General features: G+C 42.0%; 2 protein-coding genes and 1 long non-coding RNA gene across 6 annotated transcripts in view; 2 read left to right on the forward strand and 1 right to left on the reverse strand.

Annotated features, from left to right (window-relative positions):
• Positions 1-7,256, forward strand: tekt4 (tektin 4). The gene is made up of 7 exons (XM_079666168.1): positions 1-727; positions 2,260-2,330; positions 2,432-2,575; positions 2,686-2,772; positions 3,066-3,201; positions 4,007-4,161; positions 4,249-7,256. Exons 1-7 carry the CDS (start codon positions 200-202, stop codon positions 4,460-4,462), a joined length of 1,335 nt encoding a protein of 444 aa, XP_079522294.1. The 5' UTR covers positions 1-199; the 3' UTR covers positions 4,463-7,256.
• Positions 590-18,478, reverse strand: part of LOC307029975 — a 27,874-nt gene continuing 9,985 nt past the window's right edge. For 2 of the 3 annotated variants that reach the window (XR_013805461.1, XR_013805462.1), the window contains 4 exons: positions 18,205-18,391; positions 17,795-17,909; positions 16,791-17,016; positions 12,858-14,713 (listed from right to left, as the gene is read on the reverse strand). This is a non-coding gene — a long non-coding RNA (uncharacterized lncRNA). Of the gene's footprint in view, positions 719-12,857; positions 14,714-16,790; positions 17,017-17,794; positions 17,910-18,204; positions 18,392-18,478 lie in introns of those variants that run through there. The other variant, XR_013805460.1, reaches the window with a different exon arrangement.
• The window catches only part of LOC307029957 (lysyl oxidase homolog 4-like), a 19,806-nt gene continuing 8,732 nt past the window's right edge, over positions 7,405-18,478 (forward strand). Inside the window, exons 1-7 of one of the 2 annotated variants that reach the window (XM_079666148.1) lie at positions 7,405-7,731; positions 8,615-8,883; positions 9,707-10,335; positions 10,956-11,167; positions 16,687-16,725; positions 16,829-17,036; positions 18,221-18,401. In XM_079666148.1, the coding sequence (XP_079522274.1) occupies positions 8,616-8,883; positions 9,707-10,335; positions 10,956-11,167; positions 16,687-16,725; positions 16,829-17,036; positions 18,221-18,401 (1,537 nt within the window). In that variant the 5' untranslated portion in view covers positions 7,405-7,731; position 8,615. Of the gene's footprint in view, positions 7,732-7,789; positions 8,884-9,706; positions 10,336-10,955; positions 11,168-16,686; positions 16,726-16,828; positions 17,037-18,220; positions 18,402-18,478 lie in introns of those variants that run through there. The other variant, XM_079666149.1, reaches the window with a different exon arrangement.

Here is an 18,478-nt window from a genome sequence, read left to right on the forward strand (position 1 = left end):
TCAGTTTGGTAACTAGTCACCTGAGCCAAAGCTGCTCCTGCCAAGATGAGTAACCAGGCAACACCAAACAAACACACAGCTTGGTCTGCCTAAGGACTTGAGTGGGGACACATAACTGATACTGCTTTTATAACAACATCGGCTTAATTCACCTTATCTGTTCACGTATTTTTTTTAGCTGTAATTGAATTGGCAAAGAATGAGCTCTGAGGTCTTAGTGTCAAGGCCCCACTATGACAGCAGAGCTGTGGCCCAGGGGGTCCAGGAGAGAGACCTCTCTGTACAGCCGGATGTCCCGCAGCCGTCCTCGGGCTCAGCCACAGCCGGTTACCGCTCCGCTAAATACGGCACTGCTGAATGGTTCTCCAACTACCACAGCATCCTCCAGCAGGCCGGCACCGAGAGCCACGCAGCCCGGAGCATCCAAAGAGAGTCCAAAGCTCTGCACCAGGACACAGAGACAGGCACTTTCAAGACCCAGGGTGAGGGGACGCGTCTACTGGGGGAGAGACTGCATGAGATCCAAAGCTGGAAGTCTGAGCTACAGCGGCACATCGAGCTGCTGCAGGCTGACACAGAGTCACTGCTGGCGCTGAAGACGAGGCTGGAGAAGGCGCTGGACGCCTCCGAGACTCCGTATGCCATCTCCACCGATAATCTGAGCTGCAGGGCCCGGAGACTGGGACCAGACCTGGTGCGAGACTCCGTGGAAGAGGAGCTGGTGAAGGTGATCATTGGCTTTACGTTGATGTACTGCTGTTTAAACTGTATAACACTGACACAGGACATAAGGGTCATTTTCTTTGCATTTAAAAGAAAAAATATATATCTCAATATGAATTTGAAATTCAAGCAATAGGCATACTAAGAATAAAATAATATTTGGATAAATTCATAGGAGAAATATACCACTGTGAAGATAGTCTTAGGTTGGATATTTGAATTTCCTTTAAAGGTCCCATGTCATGGCCATTTCTACTGATCATAATTCCATTTTTGAGGTCTACTAGAATAGATTTATATTGTGCAATTTCCCAAACTCACATTGGTTTCTCATACAGCATCTCTGTATAGTATGTGTATTCACTCTGTCCTAAACAGATTCTTGGAGCTCCTGACGGCTCCGCGGATGTAACGTAACGGCTCCACGGATTGGTCCATTTGGGTATGGGCACGTCACTGTACCCAGGAAGAAGAAAAAAAGAGAAATCTCCAACGAGGCGTTCTGGGGCAGCATAGACAGGTCTTGTCTGTGTTAGAGTTTTACTCGCTACAGGGTGTACTTTGAGGGTTTGTGACTCTGCAGACCGTTTACATGCATAAAAACCTTCACAAGGGGACGGGTAATAACCGGAAGAACATGACATGGGACCTTTAATAGATTCGATGTCTTGTGACCCGATGACCTGATTACTGTTGAGAAATGTAAGCAGTTCTCTATTGAAAAGTCTAATTTCCTTTCAGTGGCTTTCACGTCATATGATCCAATGACTTAATATCTATGTAACATTCTCGTACAACACTGGAAGAGTAATACACACCTCTTTTTATAGGATTTTTTTATTTTATACGAAGATTATTTTGAATTTTCCGCAGATTCTTTATTGAAAAATCACATGTCCTTTCCTATGTAGCATAACACTGAATCATGAGCCCTTTGAACCCCAAATCAATGCATAATTGAATACACTGTCCATGTGGGAGTACATATTATTACAGGATGTCTCAGAATATCAGAATCAGAATACCTTTATTCGTCCCACAGAGGGGACATTTACGATTTTTACAGCAAAGAGCCAAAGGTAGCTTAATATCTAAGTATATCACTCAAGATGCATGCATAAAAACCAAAGATACAAAACTAGAAATTACACAATTTACAAGCGACATAGTAGCCAGGTAAAAGTATACCGGTTAGCACCGTCTGAAGTCCACCACCAGCTCTTTTTTATTCCTTGTCTTAAATTATATTGAATGTATATTTAGCTTCTGAACCATTGGTCAGACATAAGTAGAACATTGAGATTTAGAGTACTTTTTCAGTTTTTCCATTTTTCTATTTTTTTATTGATCAAATAATGTATCCAACAATGAGAAAGTAACCTTCAGAGCACCAATAAAATGCTGGCTCAGTTATGCTCCACAGTAATATTCTCTGGATCAAGTGTCTATTAGTGAGTTTTGTGTCAGAGGAGAACAGCACCAGCAGAGGGCTCACTAGGATAAACACTAAGTTGTGTGTGACTGTGTGTTTTGCAGGAAGTGGACTTGATCAGAAGTGTCCAGGCTCTTCTGAAGAAAACTACAGCTCAAGTTGTCAGTCAGATCAAGTGAGTGTAACATCCCAACATAAAAATACAAATGTAAAAGGCCATTTTTAGTTTAAAGCTCACACTAAATATCCCTGGGTTTGTGTCTCTGTGTGTGTCAGGATGAACCGAGAGGCAAAGCAAACGTTGGAGATGGATTGGTCTGACAAGTACCAGGCATACAACTTTGATGACCACAGTGGAAGACACAGTAACATGAGCCCAGACACACGGCACCACCCAAGCTCAGCCGCCTTCCAGGACCAGTGAGTCCTAGTTTGCGTATGACTGTGTATCATCATCACATCTTAGAAACAGATCAAATGAGAAACATTTTGAATAACTATCATGCAATGTGTCATTTGTTCTTCTGCAGGGTATGTAACTGCACATCGTGGACAAAGTTTACACAGGACAACCTGAACAAGGCCCAGCAGGAAGAACAAACCACCCACAGTCTCAGGTTGGGTTGTGTGTCCTTGTGTCAGAAAAAATATTTGTGGACAGTGAAAAAAAACACCTGTTTGTTGTTATCGTTGTAAGAATTCTCTCGAACACTGGTAAACGTTTAACTATTATCTAAGAAAATAGCAACAATAAGAAAAACTTTGGTTAATTCCAGAAATCTGAATGATACTTACAAAATAGTCATAGATACACGCAAAAATAAGATATTTGTTTGTATATATTTTCCTCAATAGGCCCATTGTTACACATTAATGAAGATAAATATAGTGATGCTGGTGTGTGTGACAGGCTGCTGGTGGAGCAGGTGCTGCAGGACACCACTGAAGATCTGGAATTCCAGTGCTCCAGTGTGGACCGAGCCTTCAGCCGGCGCGTTCAGGAGCTGATAGAGGCCAAGACCCAGATGGAGACCAAGCTGGCACAGGTAGAGAAACAGACCAACACACAGACTGACAGTGTGACTCATTGTCTAAAGGTCCCCTATTATGCAAAATGCACTTTTTGATGTCTTTTATACATAAATATGTGTCCCCGGTGTGTCAGGAGACTCACAAAGTGTCAGAAAATAAAACCCTGTCTCTTTTCCTCCTTACTTTACTTTTCTAAAAACAGGGGTACAACGGAGCTGATCCAGATTTGCTGCGGTCATGACGTAATATCTGAAATGTGGGCTGGCTTTACGCCTACGGCCCTATCAGAAACGTTGCTGTACCCGAAACAATACGCGATGTGTTTTGGAACTAATATGGGCTGTGTTTACATTAGCAAGCATTGCTAATGCTGTACTGGAGAGAGTATGTGTAAAGAAGCAGGATATAAAAAGGAACTCACCTTGTGGTAAACCCGTGAGAGAAAAAGCATTTGAGCTCCATACTGTTTCAGAAATAATCCTTGATGTGGTTTTGAACATGATATGGCATTTAATCAAGGCAGCATTTAGCATAGCATCTACCAGTAGAATCTTCCTGCATGAGCAGGCATAAGATCCCCCCCTCTTTTCTTTTCTTTTTCGAATTGTTTTAAATTGAAATCTACGGACCCAGAATCAGCACTTCTCTAACAGGGCTGAAATAGAGGGGTATGAGGCATGGCTAGAATGGGTGATCTGTTTGGTATTTTTAGCAAAACACTTCAGAGACATGTTTTTTATATATGTGAGACCTATAATATATACCTACAAATAGTATAATAGGAGACCTTTAATATCTCTTTTGTGATGGTGTTTCTAGGTCCTGGAGCAGATTGGGGCCCAGGAGAGGAACATTGTGTTGCTGCAGCAAGCCATCCACAACAAAGAGGCTCCACTGAGAGTAGCCCAGTCCAGACTTTACCTCCGCTCCCTCAGACCCAACATGGAGCTCTGTAGAGATCAGCCCCAGTTCAGGTAACCTAACAATGCACACACATGCAGAGTCTCATTCGATATGTGTCCTCTTCCCCCTGTTAATTTGGTTTGCTCCCGTGTTTACAGTTTGGAAGGGGAGGTGAGGCAGATTGATGCCACTGTGGCGTCCCTGCAGCAGCAGCTGAGTGAGGCCAGACGCTCCCTGTCCCACCTGGAAGAGTCACGCATCACCCTTGAGAAGGACATTAACTGCAAAACCCACTCACTGTTCATCGAGAGAGACAAGTGCATGACCCACCGAAAACGATACCCCGCGGCCTCCAAACTGTTAGGATACTGAAAGCAATGACAAGGAGTGTTTTTGTGAAATGTAGCAATTTTGTTGTTTTTCAAATTTTACCATCCTGGAATGTATTGTCTGTTTTTTTTCTGTGTTGTGAGGATCAGTAAAAGAAAATTAAAACAAGAAAGCCTGAACATTGATTAAACAACACACTCAAAGGTATTTCAATTCACAAAATCACTAATACTGACAACTATCAACAATGTGCTGAATTCTTTTTTGTGTAATAAGGAAAACAATACTGCAGAGTTGCTTACTGACCTCCATATACACTGTTGTACTGATAAGTTTTACAGCATTTCTTACACATAATGATTAACTAAACATAATACAGTCACAATGTAAAGGGAGGAAGGCTTTGAAGTCCCTTTCAAGTTTAACAGTCAAGTTTAATATACAATATAAACAGGGTACAATGCAGTTGTGAAAGATATACTCAGAAACTGTATTTATATTCTTTTAACCCTTCTCTTGCATTAGGTCATACCCCCCTTCACATGCTATTATCACTCAAAATGTACCGGTGTGTTATGCACAGTGATATCACTGGAACCACATATCCAGTTTTGATGGTTGACATCTCATTTGAACAGTCAAAGCAAGTGGAATCAAGGGGTGACAGACAGAATGACACCAGGGGCGAATTTCATATTATTTTTGGCAGTAAGTTCAAAGATAGTGCTTATTTTACATTACTGTATATTATAAAAATGCTTGCCATGTAGGCTGTGTTTACTGGAGATGGAAATGCTTTAGTTGGTGTTGTAGCTGAGATTCTTCCCGTTCCAATGATGTATGGGATGTATTGATTTGATACAAGCAAGCCAGTGTTTCATGCCATGGTCCGGACCCACGGGTGGGCCCATCAAGTTCAGCATTCACTGTGATGAATGTAAAATAAGACACTGATACTGTTTTCTTCAATTAACATTTATTGAAAGAGAAATATACCATATCAGAATGTGTGTGTGTGTGTGTGTGTGTGTGTGTGTGCGTGTGTGTGTGTGTGTGTGTGTATGTGTGTGTGTGCATGTGTGTGTGTGCGTGCGTGCGTGCATGCGTGCATGCATGGGTGCTCATGCGTGCTCACGCGTGTTCACGTGTGTTCACGCACATAGTTGGCAATGCAAAATTGTGGAATGTCACCTCAGGCTCCTCTCCCTCAGGGGCCTCTATCTAAGGTGCCTCTTCCTGGTCTGTTGTAGGCTCATAGACTAATATAATAGTCTGGATCGCTGTTTTCTTCCATTTCTGAGACATCTTCCTCTATCTCCTCTTCATCTGGTTCAATCTCCTCTTCATCTGGTTCAAAAAATGTGTCCGGCGCCCCTCGTACAGAAAATCGGCTAATCAGTCGCCTGCTCATTGTGTCAATGAGTCAAATGTGAGCAAGGCACAAATATAACTGCTTGAGAGCCAGTAAGGGAGGTGCATTCAGCGTGAGAAAGTGAGAGGTTTGTGTTTCTCGAGGGGCACAGAGCTCGCACCTGTGAGAAGGTATGATACATTGTATCAAACAGCGCAAGAAAGGGAAAGGTTCCCGTAACATGTGCGTGTGTGTGTGTATATAGATGTTTTCCATCTGCAGGATGAACATAATACACTCAAACCCATTCATTTTCTATGGCGGTCAATTCTGACCGAAAACGTCAAGGGTGTTTCACTGTTGAATAAATCACTCAAAATTCAATGCAAGTGGTGATCATCAAGTGTATATGTTCAGAGGCCTGGTGTGGAGGATAACATAAGGTATTGAGGAAATTGGATGAAAAACACAATATTTATGATTAAAACAAAAGTCATTCGGTCACTTTTGACCGGAAACGCAAGAGAGGGGTTAAATGGTTCTCCTGTAGCATTTACTGTATACAAAATATCCACTCCATGAGAGGGAGCTCTTGAGCCTCAATATATTGTCTCATGTCACATTTCATTACAGTGAGCTGCTTGTCTTTACTGTAGGTATATTTTATAGGTTAAAAAATCTTCATGTTAAAATCTTCAATCACACAGATTAAGATGTAACCAATTGTTTTACGTTAGTAGCACAGTTATTGATATGTGTTTGAAATTTGTGTTGTTAGACGAGCTACCTGTTGTTATTCATTTCTCTCTGCTGAACCGTACTTAAATCTAGTGATGAAGAACGTCAAGATTTCTAAAGTCATCTAACAAAAGAAGAATTGAAAAGAAGCATCTAAACTTTTTACAATTGACATAAATCACACTTGAATTGTATTTTTTAATTCATATTTAGTTTTAGGGTCTGTTTTTTATCGTCAAAGCATTCTAGTGTCATCTTTAGGAATATGTGCTTCGTGTTGTTCCTTTTTTTTTTAATATGGAGCTCCATCCATCTCTATTCTTAGAGAGCTTCCTCCATGTGAGGAGGTGCCACGACTGAGGATGTTACGAAACTGAACTTTATGCAAAGAGAAAGAATAGTTCAGACAGGCTCCATTCTTACTGCGCAGCACATAGTATTTAAGTTATGACACCACCAACTGTGGGCATGGGACGGTGCCAGCACTGTGGTGTGTGCGTGTGTGTGTGTGTGTGTGTGTGTGTGTGTGTGTGTGTGTGTGTGAGCATGTAGCTTTACCATTGTGTGGTATGAAAATGCACGCCCTTTCAGTTTTTCAGACATCAGAAGGGAAAGTGATTTTTTTTTTTTTGAGTTTCAATTAGGATTGGGCAAGACTTTGATACACACGGTTCAGGGCACAAACAATAAAACTAATATTCTCTTACCATGCATTTTACAGTATTTAACATGTTTTGTGAGGGAAAACCCTTATAAAATGACACTTTTATAAGTTGAGCCCATGTGACCTGTGAGAAAGTGGTTGGCTTAATTTGAAAAGAGTAGCAATATAATGTAAGTGAGTAAAGTAAGTGTTCATAAATCTATGTTGGGGTGCATCAATTATTCAGTATGTCTGATTTGACTACAAGTAACCTGAAGTTTATTTATCATGTTCAGATTGTATTTCCTTTGTGTTTTCACTGATGTCCATGGTTAAATGGACGTTAGGTGATGGATAGGACAAACGTGACCTTATGAAAAAGAGAAAAAAAAAAGTTGCATAAATGAAGAAAATGGGAGGGATGGATGAATTAGCAGATCTGAGGGAGTGACAGAAAAAGAAAGAGGGAGGGAGAAGAGGAGAAAAGAGAGACAGCAGGACCAAGCTCACTGCCTTCCTTTCCTCCAGAGCTCTCTCCCTTCTTTCTCCTCGTGACTTCAGGCTGTGATCAACAGATAGGTGAGTTTGGCCTCAGCATTTTTCTCTTTACTTCACCTATTGCTAAACTCTACTTAAACTTAATTATAAAATATTTTATCCCTGCACCTGGATGAACTCACCCACGCCTCATCCCTCCTTTAACAACCTTAATTATGCCCTTTCGCTTGCATCAACTTATATTTGCTCAGGCTCGCTGAATTTAGTTTTAATGAAAGCAGAATTTCATTGAGCCCTGGCTGGATGAATTACTATGAGGAGTTTTTCATCTTCAAAATATATTATCTTCTTGCTTCTTATTTCACCAGTTTCTTCCCATCTATTAGAAAACAGGGTTTTATAGGGTTATTCCAAGGTTAAATGAATCATTAACCAAAATATCTCTCACAGACCTGCTGCGTTATTTATGTGTGAGAACATTTTTATGACTGTGTTTATTTGCATTTGTGTCTGTTGGCTAAATGCATGCAGCTAAGGTTGAGGGTTTGCGGAAAGCCAAAGTTTCCGTTGGCTGGACTGAGAGGCTACTTTTAGCTTTGGTTATTACTCCCTTTGCCCTGACTGGTTCAGACTGAGTGCTACGCTTCCACTATGTTCCTCAAGTCCCTGACTGTCCTTTAAATTACTGATTATTTAAAAACATAAAAACATCTATCAATCTTTCATTTTACAGCACAATGTCCCATTAGGGTTAGACGAGAAGTTTTAAATTATATGTTTAGTCAGAGTATGGAATGTGAGTTCCATGGCTTTGTGTGATTTTTGTGGTAACATGTGTATATATATTTAGGAGCTCCTGCTTTACATACATCTACTCTGTTTTAGTTCTCTTTACCTCACATCACACGCTTCCATTTTCATTCCCATGAGGAGGTCTCATCTCTTCTTCTGTTTCCCCGTGCAGGATGCTGTGCCTCAGCTCAATGTCCACACTCCTCCTCCTGCTCCTGCTCTACCCCCCTGCGCTGTCTGGCCAGGAAGTGCTTGTACGTCTGGCAGGCGCAGGTCGGCGCAATACAAACGAGGGACGAGTGGAGGTGTTCTACAATGGCGCATGGGGCACAGTGTGTGATGACGAGGTGGACCTTAACCTGGCCAATGTGGTGTGCCAACAGCTGGGCTACCAACGCGGCCTGACCTGGGCGCACAGTGCAAAGTTCGGCGAGGGACAAGGTATGTCCACCAAATTGTGTTTCGTTTGGAACACCTTACGAATTAAAAAGGTCTCCTATCATGCAAAATTCACTTTTTGATGTCTTTTATACATAAGTATGTGTCCCTGGCGTGTCAGGGAACTCACAAAGTATCAGAAAACAAAACCCTCTCTCCTTTCCTCCGTACCCAAATCCCTAAAAACGGGGGTACAACGGAGCTGATCCAGATTTGCTGCGGTCATGACGTAATATCTGAAATGTGGGCTGGCTTTACACGCACGGCCCTATCAGAAACTCGCTATCAGAAACAATGTGCAACGTGTTTTGGAGGTAACATGGTCTTTGTTGACATTAGCAAGCATCGCTAACACTCAGAGCTAACCTGTACTGGAGAGAGTATGTGTAAAAAAGCAGGAAATAAAAAGGAACTCACCTTTTAGTAAACCCGCAAGAGAAAAAGCATTTGAGCTCCATACTGTTTCAGAAATAATCCTTGATGTGGTTTTGAACATGATATGGTATTTCATCACGGCAGCATTTAGCTGAGTATCTGGGTAGAATTCTCCTGCATAAGCTCCCCCGCACGCTCTTTTTTTTTTTTTTTTTAAAGCTACAGACCCCAGAATCAGCACTTTTCTAACAGGGCTGAAATAGAAGGATAAAGGGCATGGCTAGAATGGGTGATCTGTTTGGTATTTTGAGCAAAATACTTCTTAAAATCTTTTTTTATATATTGTTATATATCAGAGGCCTATAATATATGCCTAAAAATACTATAATAGGAGACCTTTAAGTTTTTATATATTTAAATTCTCAAACTTACAACCCTTTCTTGCTGCTAGGTCTGATCTGGTTGGACAATGTTCGTTGCACGGGCACAGAGCTCTCCATTGCAGACTGTCCCTCCAATGGTTGGGGCATCAACGACTGCACCCACGCTGAGGACCTGGGGGTCATTTGCAGCCCAGACAGGAGACCTGGCTCCCCCGCCGTCACAGTGGAGGAGGCTCCTTCATCCCCTAGGCGGCAGCCAAACCAGCCAAGACAGAGAAACCCACCACCGCAACCGCAACAGTCAAATCCTCCCCCAGCCCTCATCTCCTCATCCCCTGGAAGGGGTCATGAGATCGCCCTTCATCGTAACCCTACTTCTTCTCGTCGAAGCAACCTCACGCCACAGGAAAATGGCCATGAGATCCAGATCCTGAGAAGGAATCGAGGCGGTTCCAGAGCAAACCAACAACCCATGCCACAAGGGCACGAGCTGCCTTCACGTCTGATAAACGTCCAATCCTACAGGCAGAGACAGGAGACAGAGAGGAACAGTCCCGCAGCCGTGAGAGGAGGAGCAGAGAGCCAGGCTCAGCCCCAGCCGAGGAATGTCAGACAGCAGCAGCTCAGTGGGAACCATGTCGAACCAGAGCCTGTTTATCCTGACGTTGGACTGGAGACTGATGTGCACTACACACAGGTAAAATCACACTGACAAACACACAAAGCCTCTAGTACACTGCAAATAATTAGTCCAATCAAGCTTTTCTTCAGACTCCCATAGATGAATGACTTTTGTGGAGCCACAGGCCAGTGGACATGTTTAATTAGAGGCAAACTTAAAACCAGAACTTTTCCAGATCCAGCTCTTTCGCAGCGTTTAGTTCAGGACTCAACCACCAGAAGCTCAACAGCCCCTCTCTTCAAACATGCAAGAAACTCCGAACAGAGGAAATTGCAAGACATTTATCACTTGTGTTTGGCTTTCTTTCCTTTTGAACTTGCAGAGTTTACACTTTCCTGACCATTTTGTAATCATCGTGACACTTTAAGCAAATTCTCTGTTTTTCTGTTGGTTTCCTTCCTGCTGGCTTTTATGTGGATGATTAGAGAGCTTGATGATTAAAGACGTAGCATGTCATCTTATGTTATTCTTTCCTCGATTGCAGATATTTCAAACACATTTTTGTTTGAATAAAGATTACGTCATGTTTGCTGTTATAATTTGTCAGAGAGTGTATCCTGTGGCGGACTTTATTCAGGATTAACAGTGCTATACTCAACTCTTTATCATCATTAAAGAATGATTTCTAATTGCAGGGATCTGAAAGGGTTCACTTAGAGGAGGCCCGTCTTCGGCCCGTGCTGGCCAAAAACCATGGTGATCTGGTGACGGAAGGAGTGTTGGAAGTGAAGCATGCTGGGAGGTGGCGTCATGTGTGTAACCAGGGCTGGGACCTCAGCAGCAGCCGTGTCGTCTGTGGCATGTTAGGATTCCCTGCGGCAGAAGCGTTTGACCAGAACGCCTACAGGTGAGAGTGTGGACACAGCAAAGTGACTGAGGAGGAGGGAGGCAGAAAGAGTGTGTGCGTGTGTATGTTATGAAAGGGATGGAAAAGTGCGGTGGACTACACATCCCTTCACGGATTAGGCGGCCCCGTGCCTGGATTGCTGTTCCTTCCCCCTGTAGTAGAGGTTAACCTCAACTGCTGTCATTAGAACAACCACACTGGCACGACATGTCCACTGTGGCATTAGCCGAACACGGCCTGTCTGCCCATTGGCTGAGAAGGCCCCTGCACAGACCTCTAAAATAGTCTTCGATAGTATGTTATTAATGTCAGATCCAGACGAAAAGATTATTATCATCATCATCATCATCATGGTGTGTGTCTTTACTTGAACCCTCCCTTACATGGTTTCTAATCTCATATAATTAAGAAACCTTCAGTTAAAACTGTGTGCAGCAGCACTTTCCAAAGCAAAATGGCAGACTGAAAACAAACTCCTATTCAACCTAAGTGTAAATACAAACTGTGCCTTTTGGATAGAGAGTCTGAGGGAAAATAGCAGGCTTGTTTAGAGGTGGCAGAGATGCCACTAATATCAGCTTTGGAGTATCAATCTTTCTGTAAGATCATTAATAACATTTATATTTTACGTACAGGATGTCACTGTATCTAATAGTTTTAAGATTCAAGCTTCATTCAAAATATTAACATTAAAATGATTATTATTAATTACATTAATACAAGCTAGTACAGAGGCTAGTTAGGGAAAACTTCAGGTTTATATTTGTTGTAAATTATCATAACTGAAAAATAAATTGTCTGGCTTTAGCCATCAATACCCGCTTTGGAAACTACAACAATCTTCAAAGCCTTCACACATATGCCATAGCAAACCCCAATAGCTCACATACACACATGCAAATAAATCCATACCCCCGCCCTCATCGCAAGGTCTCTTACAAGACCTGTTCAAAATCCATGTATGCATTTCACAAACGAATAAACACGCAAATACACGCAAATACACACACACACACACACACACACACACACACACACACACACACACACACACACACACACACACACACACACACACACACACACACACACACACACACACACACACACACACACACACACACACACACACACACACACACACACACACACACACACACACACACACACACACACACACACACACACACACACACACACACACACACACGTGCACATTCAACACAACCCAATGTGTGTCCGCATGTCTGCCCACAGAGGTCTTTTTATGGCACGGCTAACAGGACCACTGTACTGACCGCTGACGTGCCCTACACCAGCTGTCTCTAAATGTTGCCAAAGATTACTCCTTGTGTCCAACTCAGCTGTGCAGAGCTTCTCCTCAGCTGCCCTGTTAACCACACTGACCACAGTTTAGTAATTAATACTCATTGAGTGTGAGAAAATCTAAACCTCAGAAATTCGATCAAATAGGTGATTCCATTTGGTCAAGAAGACTTTTCGGGTCCAAGGTGGTTAGCATGTTCCCGGTGCAAACTTTTAAATATGGACAACGATACTGAAAAACATCAGTGGTTTGTGTAAAGAGTGGACCAGGCAGGAGAATGTTGTTTGTTTTTTTTGTCTACCTCCTCCCTTCGATGTGGGAGACGACTGGAGCAGCTATGTTTGTTCGACAGGAAACATCAAAGATGGGGAGTAAGTTTTAATTTTTTGTTTGTCATCCATTTAGACACAAAGCCATGGTTCTTGGGATGCCAATGTCCGTCATCCATTCCTCTAGTTTGGTCCAGTCAACATTTTCAAAAACATGGGATAGATGACCATGACCTTTTGCATTATTGGTCCTCAGTGAATAATGCAGTTTGGTCACTCATGGTCATGGTCATGGTACCCAGAGGATCAAACCTCATAACTTTGATGATCCCAGACTCTTCTTTTAGCTCCACCAGCATGTCAAATGTTTCACTTATTCAGTGGATAATATCCATTTCTCTCGATTGGGAAGGCTCAACATTTATTACAGACATGTATAGTTCAAACACAAGGAATTGTTGGTGATCACCTGACCTTTCATTTGTGTTTTTTAGTGAAATGTCTCGACACCTACAGGACAGATTGCTATGATATTTTTACAAACATGAATGTCCTATTCAGAGTTCATTTTGATAACTTGTACAACCCTTAACCTTTCATCAAGGGCCACCATCAGGTCAATATTTAAAAGTGTCCAATACTCTGGTTTATGACCGAGTAAGGAGTTTAGATCAAAGAACTGCTGTGCCAAGCCTCAAAGCATGGTAGAGTTATTTTGATATTTATCCAAGGAAGATAGGATGTGATAACAGTCACATCCTGTCTTACTGGTGTTACCCACTTTGCTGTCAATGGTCCATGCCTGCTTTTCTCTGGGTTTGTGTCCACAGCTATAATTATGGTTTGAGAGATGCTCTACAATATTCTCTGCTCTTAACTGAACCTGCTGTAAACCCTGTGCTGTGTCAGCACTTCCCTCTCAGACCATGTGGTTGTTTCCTTTTTTATTTTTTTGGTGTGACTGCATTTGTCTCAGCCCGTTAAATTGTTCAGCGCCTTTTTACAGCTGCTTAAATACTCCTCTACTTTGCTGTGCTTACAAAAGGCAAGTACTAAAGCCAATTTCAAGCTCCCTTGTTTCATCACATCCACACTCTCTTTGAGGCTGACAGTAACTTCAGTTATTCTAATTTCTGTGAACCCACGGCTCCTTCTGCCCTCCCAACCGTGTCTCCAATAAAATTACATTCCCATACAACAAAACTGCACTCCCAAATGTATTACAGTCGCAGCTTGAAGCACATGGTTAATGTTGAAATTAAAACAACAGCGGTCTCCAGGGTGACAGGTCTGTGTTTAGTTTAGCTACCTATCCACTACCCCAACTCACGCTTCACAGACTATTAGAGAGTAGCTTTAAAATATATTTGTGATGTGTTAAAGACTAACATAATCCAGGAGAAAATAAGTTTCCTTCAAAACATAATAGAAAATGCAGTTTTGTTGTATAGGAACATGTTTGTTAGGAGGCCATAATGCCCCTTCTCAGTTAAGGCCTTTTTAGGCCTTTGTTGCAATTGAGCTGAAAAGCCAAAATAATAATAATGACCCCTTTGAGTTGTGGTTCATTGGAGGTTGATGGGACAGTCTAAAGGCTGAACTATTGTTGGAACCTCTCTCCTCAGTGAGCCGATTTACTCCAGTCAGGAAGCTTTGCATTCATGCAGTATAATAATAGGTTATTTCTGTTTTCCGCTTACAGTAAGATCCCCTCTCCAGTGTGGCTTATGGTATTGTGTGGTCATAATTGCAAAAAACTTGCATCAAGCTGAAGCTCCTGAGCAGTATGAAAGTGTTCTCCTGGATAAAATGATTCAGCAGTGCTGCACTGCTGCGGTCACAACCTGTTTTCTGTGCCTGAGGGTTGATGCTGTTGTTCACCTCCCTTCCTCACCATCTCCTTAAAAGATGGAGAAGAGCCTCAACCCAGCTCAAACGTGTGTTTCCGACCTGAAAAAGAACAAAATCACCACTGTGTTTTTGGCTCTCAGCAGGAAAACATAAATGTGTCTTATGTGAAAACCAGAAGAACATGGTTTTCCTCATACTGTGAAGTTAGGCAATGCACATATAAGTTGTCCAGTTCATAGAGACTTACATCACTTGCTCCTTGTCTCCCAGAATGCATTCATAAGGTTGGGTAACAACGCTGCACATTTAAAGAGCTTCATTTTTACAGAGGCAACGCAGGGAAAGTTGATATGTACGTGCATATTTCCATGTCTGGTGTGTGTGAACCAACATGCTACTGCTCGACCGCACAGCAGACACTGCCAAGCAGAGCAGGCAATTATATGGGTAGCACTCCCCCCTCCTCCCCCTTCTCCAAACCATGAACTAACACCCCCTCACAGCCGTCTCTCTCATTTTGATTTAGCACCGAGTTATAAAACATTTAAAATCGTGCAGACACATACAGATAAGCTTATAATTACACACCCAGATAGACACAAGCCAATACACATCGTACTCAGTTCATGGGGTAAAAAGTACAATATTGTTTTCAAATATTCTTCTTAAAATTGCACTGATCAATGTTTTAATATTACTAGAAACAATACATATGTTTATATTCTGTCTGATAAATCAATGGTCTACATTGATTAAACTCCAACTTTTAACACAGCTGGTGAAGATAGTTGAGCATTTGGCAGCTAAAGAGCAGTTTTGTTCCATAAAGCAGATTGTCTGGCTCTGGGTTTATTGTAGGTTTCGTTGAAGGCCCCTCCAGCCCAAAAACACACTTCTCATCTAATATTGGTACTTTAATAACTTGTGGATTACCGGTATACTGGAGTTCCACAAGAGAGGATACATTTCCCGTTTTAGGTTGCCAAATATTTAATTGCATCATGAATCTGGTTATACGGTTAACTTTATATTTGGTGTGGTGACTCATTTAATTCAAGCACATTCATGAAGGGGCGTCAGTCACACTGCACCTGTCTGTGGTCGCACTGTTAGATGCAAGTGGTCAGCTCGAGTGTGTGTGTGTGTGTGTGTGTGTGTGTGTGTGTGTGTGTGTGTGTGTGTGTGTGTGTGTGTGTGTGTGTGTGTGTGTGTGTGTGTGTGTGTGTGTGTGTGTGTGTGTGTGTGTGTGTGTGTGTGTGTGTGTGTGTGTGTGTGTGTGTGTGTGTGTGTTTGTGTGTGTTTGTGTGTGTGTGTGTGATAGATGGAGACTACCCAGACTACGTCTGGTTTGTGAATCATCCCTTTTTTATTGACTGTTTGCTTTTTTCTTTAACTTTTCAGGTTTGAGCATGGATTGTGTGTGTGTGCATAGGCATAGGGGTTCCTTATTTGTGAACACATACTGTGTACTGTGTTAGTTTAACGTAATATCCATAAAACTAGAGACATAGTTTAGAAAACCCTGTTGGAGTTGGCAGACCTCAATAAGGCTTCTTGAAAGGGATTAATGTATAGTGGCTTATTTATATTTATAGTTTTTCTTTCCACATGGATGCCCCAAACCAGACATTCACTGTAGACATATAGACAAACACACTGAAACAGAAATACCCATGGCTGTAGAAATGAAAGATCTATAAAAAGTTATGACAAGTAGGTGGTGGTTTTGGAGGAAAGAAAGGAAGAGTTATGTGATCCGTTATTGTAAATCAGCCTCTCTCTTTCTCCCTCCCTGTTACTAAGGCGAGGACTATGTTTATCCAAAGACACACACGCCCTTCCCAGCATGTTGTGTCTCTTTCAAAGCTCTCAGTTTGTTTATTTCAGGGTTGATAGACAGAAGGGAAGAGAAGGTACATCAAGAAAGAGAAGAAACGATGATTGAGGAGATGCGAGTGGGCACAGGAGCAGACTGTGGGAGTGCGCAGTTAGTATAGGACAGCTGGTTGTTTAGTCTACTGGATGTAAAGAGGCATACTTGTAACTCCAGTGTGTTGTCTCCCTCTTTTTAGGAAAATCTGGGACTCCAAGATAGCTGATCCATCCTCCAGGTAAAATCCAGATTAGATTAAAACCCCTGTTTTACCATTAGTTATGTGTCAAATCACAAACATACCTGTCTCTTTCCACCAACTTCTTCTTTTACCATCCCAGGCTGAGAACACTGATCGGGAAGAAGGCCTACTGGGTGGAGAAGGTGCAGTGTCAGGGTGTGGAGGTCTCTCTGTCTCAGTGTCAGGCCAAGCTGTCCCTCCCCAGGAATAATGTCCCATGCAACAATGGCATGCACGCTGTAGTCCGCTGTGTCCCAGGATCCCAGTTCACCCGCTATGGCAGAGCGCCTGCACCACCCGCCGTGCCGGTCAGTATGGAGGTGGAAGTTAAACAAATATAGATGATAAACAAATGTGTTAATAATGGACTAGTTTGAAAATGTAAATTCAATACAATTTCAAAACTACCTGCCTATCTTTCCACTAAATGTAAAGCTGCAATATGGAGCATAGCCTAGCATAATTAATGAAAGCAGTCAGCTAACATTAGCATGGCTCTGTCCAAAGTACTCACTTAAGCAAACTATTTACCATGTCTTATCTTACTTTTTAAACCGTAGAAAATCAGTAACTCATTGTGAAAGTTCAATAATGACTTAAGTAAGAAAACAATGCAACCATCAACTGGTTAGCTTAAAAGCAGTAAACAGCTAGCCAGTGTTTCATCAGGGTCTCAAAATCTGCCTACCAGAACCTCTAAGCTAACTATGTAACAAGTTAGATAACAAAACTAAACAAAAAAGGTACTACAAAACAACTGAAATGTTTTTTTTAGCTGTGCTATTTACTAAGGACGGATCCGAGTTAGCTGTTTTCGCTGTCCAGTCTTTGTGTTAAGATATGCTAACCATCTCATGGCAGTGGTTTCCATGTTTTTAACTAACTATCAGCAGGTACGTTATTTAGCTTATTTCTCAAAACTACTCCTTTAAAAGTAAAATCTTCTTCTACTTTTCATTAAGCAGTTTATCAAACTATAGGTATTGCAGGATTGGAGACAAACAAAGATGAACTGATGTGGAGGGAGCAGGAAGAGTCAAATGATTAATTGAGGAAATAAGCTTACTATCCAAATCAAGATGTAGGTCCGGCAGGTAGCTGTCAGGTTATTCCGAAGACATTAACAGGAAAAGAACAAGGAACTGCCTGAATGGAGTTGGAAAGTAGCAATCAATGAAAAACTGGAGGGAAAACACACAAAGGCAGGAAGTTACTTGAAATGAATGGAGAGGTAACAAAGTAAAACAGGAAATACTTCTACACTGAAATAAAGACCAGAAACAAAAGAAAAACATAATCCAGCAGGTTGGCAGATCAAGAGGCCATTACACCGTGCCAAATAAGTAGACCAAATACTATTATCAAGCTGAAATCTAGAAATAAGCAGTTTTATTTTAAAACACTAAGAACAACATTAGCTGAGTGTAAGATTTCCAGATAATTTAAATTACTTTGATATTTTGCATCTAAACATACTTTGTTCTCCTTCCAGCCTATGGTGCGTCTGAAGGCGGGGCCCCGTATTGGGGAAGGCCGTGTTGAGGTGCTCAAGGAGGGCAAGTGGGGCACGGTGTGTGACCACCTGTGGGACATCGCTGCAGCCACCGTGGTCTGCAGAGAGCTGGGCTTCGGGACGGCCAAAGAGGCGCTCAACAGGGCGCAGCTTGGACAGGGTAAGATATGAAGAATAAACATAGCCTCACACAGTGTCCATGAAGTGCACTTTCAAGTCTTTCTGGTGATTCATTTA

The sequence above is a fragment of the Notothenia rossii genome (assembly GCF_949606895.1).
Source record: "Notothenia rossii genome assembly, chromosome: 1".
Classification (NCBI taxonomy): domain Eukaryota; kingdom Metazoa; phylum Chordata; class Actinopteri; order Perciformes; family Nototheniidae; genus Notothenia; species Notothenia rossii.